The 8,904-nt window shown below is 46.4% G+C and overlaps 1 protein-coding gene across 1 annotated transcript; it reads right to left on the bottom strand.

The window, feature by feature from the left end:
• Nucleotides 1-300: 300 nt before the first annotated feature.
• On the bottom strand, nucleotides 301-5,311 carry LOC309516360 (interleukin-8-like). The gene is made up of 4 exons (XM_082195198.1): nucleotides 5,176-5,311; nucleotides 2,598-2,724; nucleotides 2,404-2,488; nucleotides 301-784 (listed from the first exon to the last, which is right to left on the bottom strand). The coding sequence occupies exons 1-4, from the start codon at nucleotides 5,255-5,257 to the stop codon at nucleotides 779-781; spliced, it is 300 nt and encodes a 99-aa protein (XP_082051324.1). The 5' UTR covers nucleotides 5,258-5,311; the 3' UTR covers nucleotides 301-778.
• Nucleotides 5,312-8,904: the final 3,593 nt, after the last annotated feature.

The raw sequence follows: 8,904 nt of genomic DNA, 5'->3' as shown, positions 1-8,904 counted from the left end.
TGTGTTGTACCTTCACAGCAATGGGCCAGTGTGTCTGGCTATAAACCAGAAGGTTAGTGGTTCAAGCCCACCCACGGACAGCTGTGGGCAAGATTCCTGAATTCCAGCGGGTTGGACTAGATGACCCACAGGGTCCCTTCCAACTCCACAATTCTATGAATATACGTGTAATCAAAAATGTGCCAGGACTCTTGTGCTACTCCCATTCATTTCAGCAGGGGCTGCCTAGAATACTATTAGCTGAATGGCACTCTTTGGCATTTTATCGATATACAGTGGTACCTTAGGAAAATTCGTTCTGGAGGTCTGTTCTTAACCTGAAACTGTTCTTAACCTGAAGCACCATTTTAGCTAATGGGGCCTCCCGCTGCTGCTGCACGATTTCTGTTCTCATCCTGAAGCAAAGTTCTTAACCCGAGGTATTATTTCTGGGTAAGCGGAGTCTGTAACCTGAAGCGTCTGTAACCCGAGGTACCACTGTACTTAATAGAGAATATTTCTAACCCCCCCCCCCCGTTGCAGAAACAGTGCTCAGTGTACATTCTGTTGGCTTCGCAGAATACATAACAGTGGCATCTAGCGTGCTGAATCCATCAGGCGGACGGCTATAGCTACAGGTAGCAATAAATACATTCCGATCAGTTTCGATAATAAATACGAGTGGATAGTTGTAAAGTGGTTCAGTTCTTAAGGTGCTCAACTTCCTGCTTCTCTAACCAGAGGCTTTCCACAACTGCTCCGTACAACATACCCGAAGCATTTTTCGCAGCTTGTCATGTTAGGGCTGAAACCAGAAAAAGGAAGAGATGTATTTATGCAAATGAGCAGGTGAGAAACTGCAAAGCTTGTTGCCTCACCTGACCTTCTGAAAGCACTTCAAGCTGAGACCCAATAGGTATATGTCATCATGAGCTACATATTGTCAGCTGCCTGAATGATTTAATTTAATTTCTTACTTATTTCATTTATTTAATTAATTTAAACTTATTTAATTTCAAATGAGGCTGTATACCACCCAGAGGCGTAGAGTGGGGGGTGCAGGGGGGGGCCGGCTACACCGGGCGCAACATCTGGGGGTTAGGGTTAGGGGGCGCAAATCCACGGGTTAGGGGGCGCAAATTACTTGCCTTGCCCCGGGTGCTGACAACCCACGCTACGTCACTGATACCACCCTGATACCTTTTATAATACGGCAGTACAGAAATCCTTTTTATAAATAAAAAATTATTTGTATCTCGCCCTCCCCAACTGAAGCCAGGTCAGGGCAGCTAACAACAGTAGAAATAACACAGTTTACATAAAATCATAATTAAGTAATTGAAATACATTCTAAAATCAATTCATTCTAAAATCAATTCAGAGTCAAATTAATGGCAACCATGGGGCTAGAGTTCTATGAGGATTACAGAAGGAGGGGGTCAGACTCTGCCTTGGCCAAAGGCCTGGTGGAACAGCTCTGTTTTGCAGGCCCTGCGGAAAGATGTCAAGTCCCGCAGGGCTCTAGTCTCTTGTGACAGAGTGTTCCACCAGATCGGGACCATGGCCAAAAAAGCCCTGGCTTTGGTTGAGGCCAGCCTAACCTCCCTATGGCCCGGGACCTCCAAGATGTTTTTATTTGAAGACCGTAAGGTCCTCCGTAGGGACGCGGGTGGCGCTGTGGGTTAAACCACAGAGCCTAGGACTTGCCGATCAGAAGGTCAGCAGTTTGAATCCCACGACGGGGTGAGCTCCCGTTGCTCGGTCCCAGCTCCTGCCAACCTAGCAGTCCAAAAGCACGTCAAAGTGCAAGTAGATAAATAGGTACCGCTCCGGCGGGAAGGTAAACGGCGTTTCCGTGCGCTGTTCTGGTTCGCCAGAAGCGGCTTAGTCATGCTGGCCACATGACCCGGAAGCTGTACGCCTGTTCCCTCGGCCAATAAAGCGAGATGAGCGCCGCAACCCCAGAGTCAGTCACGACTGGACCTAATGGTCAGGGGACCCCTTTACCTTTAAGGTGCTCCGTGGGACATACCAGGAGAGGCGGTCCCGTAGGTATGGGAAAGCACTGACCTGCACCCAGAAATGCAGCCCAAAAAGGAAACGCTGAGATTTCCACTATGGATCCTAAATGATACAGTGGTACCTCAGGTTAAGAACTTAATTCGTTCTGGAGGTCCGTTCTTAACCTGAAACTGTTCTTAACCTGTAGCACCACTTTAGCTAATGGGGCCTCCTGCTGCCGCCGCACCGCCAGAGCACGATTTCTGTTCTTATCCTAAACAAAGTTCTTAACCTGAAGCACTATTTTTGGGTTAGCAGAGTGTGTGACCTAAAGTGTATGTAACCTGAAGCGTATGTAACCCGAGGTTTTTTGCAAAGGCCGCATCCTGCGTGTGGCTCCTTCCCAGCGCTTTCTGTAGTTACCTTTGCCATAATCTTGTTGACAATCAGCTTGACCCACGGTGCTTGGGGGTCCAGGCAGACTTCCCTCCCATTGTTCAGGGTGGCTCTGTTCAAAGGAGGGGAGAGAAGGCAGAGAATTGAGCTGGTGAGCGAAGGGGCTTTTTGCACAGCACAGAGTCGCAAGGGAGGTCATGGGCCCAGGCAGGGACACTTACATGACTTCAGGAACGACGCAGTGAGGTCCCTCGGGGAGGAGAATGACGGAAGCAATTTGCTTGCGTGGAATCGCGCGGGAGACCGTTTGGATGCACTGGCACCGTAGCTCCCCGGTCATAGGAGCAGCTGCGGAAGGAGAGCGCAGAAACTTAACAATGCAACCCTAGGCGTATTTACTGAGAAGCAAATGACAAAAGGTATCTTTTCCCAGCTTCCGCCCAGGAAAAGATACCTAGCGCAACCACACCGAACGCTTAACTCAACCTCCTTCTAACACAGGGGTCAGCAAACTTTTTCAGCAGGGGGCCGGTCCACTGTCCCTCATACCTTGTGGGGGGCTGGGCTATATATATATATATATATTTTGGGGGGAATGAACAAATTCCTATGCCCCACAAATAACCCAGAGATGCATTTTAAATAAAAGCACACATTCTACTCATGTAAAAACACTAGGCAGGCCCCACAAATAACCCAGAGATGCATTTGAAAGAAAAGGGCACATTCTACTCATTTAAAAACACTGATTCCTGGGCCGTCCGTGGGCCGGATTTAGAAGGTGATTGGGTCGGATCTGGCCCCCAGGCCTTAGTTTGCTTAGTAAAGGTAAAGGGAGCCGGCGTACAGCTTCTGGATCATGTGGCCATCATGACTAAGCCGCTTCTAGCGAACCAGAGCAGCGCATGGAAACGCCGTTTAACTTCCCGCCGGAGCGGTACCTATTTATCTACTTGCACTTTGACGTGCTTTCGAACTGCTAGGTTGGCAGGAGGAGGGACCGAGCAACGGGAGCTCACCCCGTCACGGGGATTCAAACCACCGACCTTCTGATTGTCAAGTCCTAGGCTCTGTGGTTTAACCCACAGTGCCACCCGCATCCCCTTCAACAGTATAGGCACCATCCAATCACAGACACTTTTAAAATTTCACCGCTGTTGGACTTGAGATGCCCAGCTCTGGCTAGATCATGTATTAGGATTTCAGATGCCTAGTCTTAGAGCAGGGGTTGGCAACCTAAGGCCCGGGGGCCGGATGCAGCCCAGTCGCCTTCTCAATCTGTCCCACGGACGGTCCAGGAATCAGTGTGTTTTTACATGAGTAGAATGTGTGCTTTTCTTTAAAATGCGTATCTGGGTTATTTGTGGGGCCTGCCTGGTGTTTTTACATGAGTAGAATGTGTGCTTTTATTTAAAATGCACCTCTGGGTTATTTGTGGGGCATAGGAATTCGTTCATTTTTCTTCTTCTTCAAAATATAGTCTGGCCCACCACATGGTCTGAGGGACGGTGGACTGAAAAAGGTTGCTGACCCCTGTCTTAGAGCTTTGGGCTTTAGCACAACTAAGTTCCCTTCATGGTTATTTTCAACAAATGAAGACCGAAGGTCTTTGGAACCTGGTCATGACATAATCAGCCTTGGAGCAGAAGTCTAGCAAAGCCCTCTTCAAACATTTGCTGGGGATGGGTAGTGGGGTGGGAGGCTTCTGCTCCCAACCTCAACGTGTTCATAATGGTGTGAAAATAGCCTAAATACGAGCTTTCATGCCTATCCACTCAACTTGCCTTAACTAGCTACTAAATACGCAGAAGTCAGGAGCAGAGACAGTGGCTGTCAAATTTTTCAACTTCTCCAAATTAAAAAAAAACCCACAAGGGTTCTAAAAAGCTGTAGCATGACTTGGGAATGCAAAAGATATTTTGGTGAAATCTATATAATTTAGTTTGGCTCGTCAAGTAAAAAGCCATGTAAAATTGCATAGGAATAATAAACAAATGATAGCCAATTATTTGCAGCGATGATGCTGATGACCTGACATTTTCTGAAGGTAAAATAACAAATTCTTTGGGTTTCTGAAAGCAGTTCATCATCAAACAGAGTCCTACCAAGCTAAATATTATCCAATCACAAAAAGCAGATTTGAATCCCTCACAGCTGAAAGCATATTTTTAATACCCCCCCCCAAAAAAACCTGCAAAAGCTAGGTTTCACCCCCTAAAACGACACACCTTAGTGGTACAACTTCAACCCTCTGCCCCCCATTTATCCAGCAAAAAAGCAACTTTACTGTGAACAGCCCAGAGGTGAAGAGCTCCTCTGAGCATGAGCAGAGTTCATCTGCCTCACAAAACACAGCAAATCCACAGACAGTGGGGACGGGGGGACTGGGAGCTGGGTTTACAAAATTTTCAAGCCAAAAAGCATGGCATCTGCTATCTCCCATCACCTCGCGTTTCAGAAGATGCGTCCCACCCGTCGCAGATCTTAAAATCATGTTTAGGACCTTTCAGCGAAGTCTGCCTCTCTACCAACCATCTGGCTGGCATTTTTGGTTTCGTTCCCCTCCCCTGAATGCGGCTTTAAATTTGCAACGGAGGCTCCGACGGTGCCTCCGGGAGCTTGCGGAGTTTGCTCGCCCCCGACGGCTGCTCAAAAGGATGGATTTTGGAGCCTAGCAGATCTTCCAGGAAACCCCGGCACCTGCCCCGCTGCATGCAATCGCCCACCCCCCAGAAATGCAAATCGGCGCAGAAAGGATGCTAATGGACCGCCCCGTCGATGCACCTGAGGTTAACATACCCTGGCTGTGCGAAGCGCTCCCGGCTAGCAGCAGGAAGACCAGCAGCGCGGCCACGCAGAAGACTGGACGGCACGGATTCATTGTTGCAGCAGCGGATGCAGAGGCGCTCAGATCCCCGACGTGATGCTGCAGCGGCCGCCGACACGCTTTGAGCTGCTCTATCGCGCCGGCCGGTCTTTTATGATCGCTAGCTGCTGCGATCCCCGCCGCCGCCGCGGAGGGGCGCGCGAGGGACGAGTCCCGCCCCCTTCCCCGCGCACCGCCTTGGCATTGGCCGGGTGCGGGCGTCGTGTGAGAGATGCGACGGAGCGGTCCTTGCGAGGGGCAATTCCCCTCGGAAGCAGCAGGTGTCGCTGTCCGCGGAACTAATTGGGAGATTATTTTTTTTTAGTTTTTTTTTAGAAAAGTTTTTATTATTAAAATAATTCAGCATTAATACACACATATTGCAAATATACAAGCATACAAACATACATTTCATACAATCCTTAAAAATGCTCAAACATACCTACACTCTACTCTACAGATAATTCCTTGATTTGTTTTTTTATCTCTTTCCTTTTCTTGCCAGCTGGGTGAATTGATCTCCATCATCAATGCCTGTTTTTCATTCTGGCTCCAGATTTTGCTTTATCTACCGGAGTTCTGTATGTAACTGATTTTATTTGTGGTACATTGTCTCCCTCCGATCTTGCAACAAACAAATCAAAATGAATAATAATTCCTCCCCCCCCCTCAACCAGCAAGATCAAGTATTCCAAAAGGACTGGAGTAAATCTATAGGATATCTGAAAGATTATTGTAAGCAATTAACATCACTAGAAGGGTTGTCCGGAGACTTGTAACGAGAAATTTTTCTACCTTTCTATATTTATTTAAATTTTGAGTTATTTTGTAATGAGCGTAATTAGAATTGGAAAATGTACAAAAGATAATGATACAAAGGTTGATTTTGAAAGCTATGAGGTGGAAGGGAAGGAAGTTGATAGGCTCTAAAGAGCCAGGGATGTAAAGTGGATTGTAATGATGTAAACGTGTATTATTAAATGGAAAATAAATTATGGAAATTACGGCTGCAGTGAAGAAAAAGCTGTCTTGATCCTGTCTTGGGCAGTTTGTTTGAAGTATGAAAACTCTCATTTTATCCCTTATACAGTGGTACCTCGGGTTACATACACTTCAGGTTACAGACTCCGCTAACCCAGAAATAGTGCTTCAGGTTAAGAACTTTGCTTCAGGATAAGAACAGAAATCGTGTTCCGGTGGCGAGGCAGCATCAGGAGGCCCCATTAGCTAAAGTGGTGCTTCAGGTTAAGAACAGTTTCAGGTTAAGAACGGACCTCCAGAACAAATTAAGTACTTAACCCGAGGTACCACTGTATACTGTTATTTTGTGTTACATACTATTGAGTTGGGTATGTTTAGCCTGAGAAAGAGGAGACGGAGACTATGTTAGCCATATTCAGACATCTGAAGACATGGAAGATGGAGCAAGATGTTTTTCTCCTGCTCCTTGTTTGGGCAGGACTCAAACCAATGGGTTCAATTTGCAATGAAGGAGATTCGGATTAAACATGAAGAACTTTCCGACAGTAAGAGCTGCTAGTGGAACGGACCCCGCTTCACTGTCAAACGTAAGGTTTGCAAACGGTAATAAATGTAATTGGTTGCATCTTCCAAACCACCCTTCTAACCAAAGTACAGTGGTGCCTCGCAAGACGAAAAGAATCCGTTCTGTGATTCTCTTCGTCTAGGGGTTTTTTCATCTTGCGAAGCAAGCCCATTGACGGATTAGCGGATCAGCGCTATTAGCGGCTTTTAGCGGCTTTTAGCAGCTTATCTGCTGATCGGATCAGCTGATAAGCGGCTTAGCGGCTTAGAAAAAGTGGGGGGAGGGAAAAAACCCCGCAGGAACTCGCAAGACATTGTCGTCTTGCGAAGCAAGCCCATAAGAAATTCGTTTTGCGAAGCACCTCCAAAACGGAAAACCCTTTCGTCTAGCGAGTTTTCCGTCTTGCGAGGCATTCGTCTTGCGGGGCACCACTGTACACAAAGTGATGCATGGGATAAATCGGATTAATCTGATTAATAGTAAGAATAAAAATAATATAAAAAGATTTTTTTTTACCATTATAATGGGTAATTATAAAACTGCCATGAGCATGCGACATAACAACATGACAATATTTTGCATTGTCATCAAGTAAAAAAAAATATTGGGTAATAAGGAAATGTCTCTCTTTCCTGGTTTTTAAGTGACTGAACATTACTAAGTGGTCAGGGAGGGTGTTGTGCAAACATTCCATTTCTCGGGAAATGGGGAAGTTGAGAAAGTAAATATCTTTTGGTGCGTAGATATAAATTTTATTATTTTAATGTATTTTTAATCTTTGTTGGAAGCTGCCCAGAGTGGCTGGGGAAACCCAGCCAGATGGGCGGGGTACAAATAATAAATTATTATTATTATTATTATTACCCATCATTTGCTTTCTGATCGAGGGTGTGGATTTGAATATCCATTTCAAAAATGGCAATGGCCAAGTCTGTCAACCCTTTCTTATTGAGGGTGTTCTTATCTCCATCCTTTCCTGAATATTTGTGGGAAATTGCTACCAGGAGACCATTCGCCTGGTTGAGAGGGCATGCCATGGTGAGAGGTCCAACTGGAAGTTGATCAAAGCAACGCATTGGTGTTGGGTACCAGGAGAAGCTAGTTCAGCATCATCTGAAGGACTAAAGGTTCGTCACACCTACCTTAAGTAGCCTTAAGGGCATGGGCTTTGCCTGGTTCTTTGGCCCATGCACTCCCTTCTCTTGCACGTAGTGATTTTTTGGCTCCTTGTCTAGTTTCAGGCAAGTAACTGTATGCCATTTCCTGCGGATCAGGCCCTGCACACCAGAACTGGAAAACTGCAGCAGATGGTGACAGCAGTCATGAAATTAAAAGACGCCTTCTTCTTGGGAGAAAAGCAATGACAAACCTAGACAGCATCTCAAAAAGCAGAGACATCACCTTACCAACAAAGATCCGTATAGTTAAAGCTATAGTTTTCCCAGTAGTGATGTATGGAAGTGAGAGCTGGACCATAAAGAAGGCTGATCGCCGAAGAATGGATGCTTTTGAATTATGGTGCTGGAGGAGACTCTTGAGAGTCCCATGGACTGCAAGAAGATCAAACCTATCCATTCTGAAGGAAATCAGCCCTGAGTGCTCACTGGAAGGACAGATCCTGAAGCTGAGGCTCCAATACTTTGGCCACCTCATGAGAAGAGAAGACTCCCTGGAAAAGACCCTGATGTTGGGAAAGATGGAGGACACAAGGAGAAGGGGACGACAGAGGACGAGATGGTTGGACAGTGTTCTCGAAGCTACCAGCATGAGATTGACCAAACTGCGGGAGGCAGTGGAGGACAGGAGTGCCTGGTGTGCTCTGGTCCATGGGGTCACGAAGAGTCAGACACGACTAAACGACTAAACAACAAAGGCTTGTGTGGTGTTCGTACAGGGCTCCCGGTCGTTTCACGGACTATTGACCTGTACACCACTGCTTTATTCTTCTGCTGCCACCAACCAGGTTTCTTCTGGTGAAATACTGAGTCTCATTCAGGTTGTAAAGTCAACAATGAAGATTAAAGTTGACTGAAGAACAAACAAGTTTTAAATATGTTCAGAATGGTTTCTCAAATGCTCGCCCTTAACTAGATGTGGCAATATCTCACACTGTCAC

The sequence above is a fragment of the Podarcis vaucheri genome (assembly GCF_965113315.1).
Source record: "Podarcis vaucheri genome assembly, chromosome: 13".
Classification (NCBI taxonomy): Eukaryota; Metazoa; Chordata; class Lepidosauria; order Squamata; family Lacertidae; genus Podarcis; species Podarcis vaucheri.
This window is presented reverse-complemented; position numbering and strand designations above follow the sequence as displayed.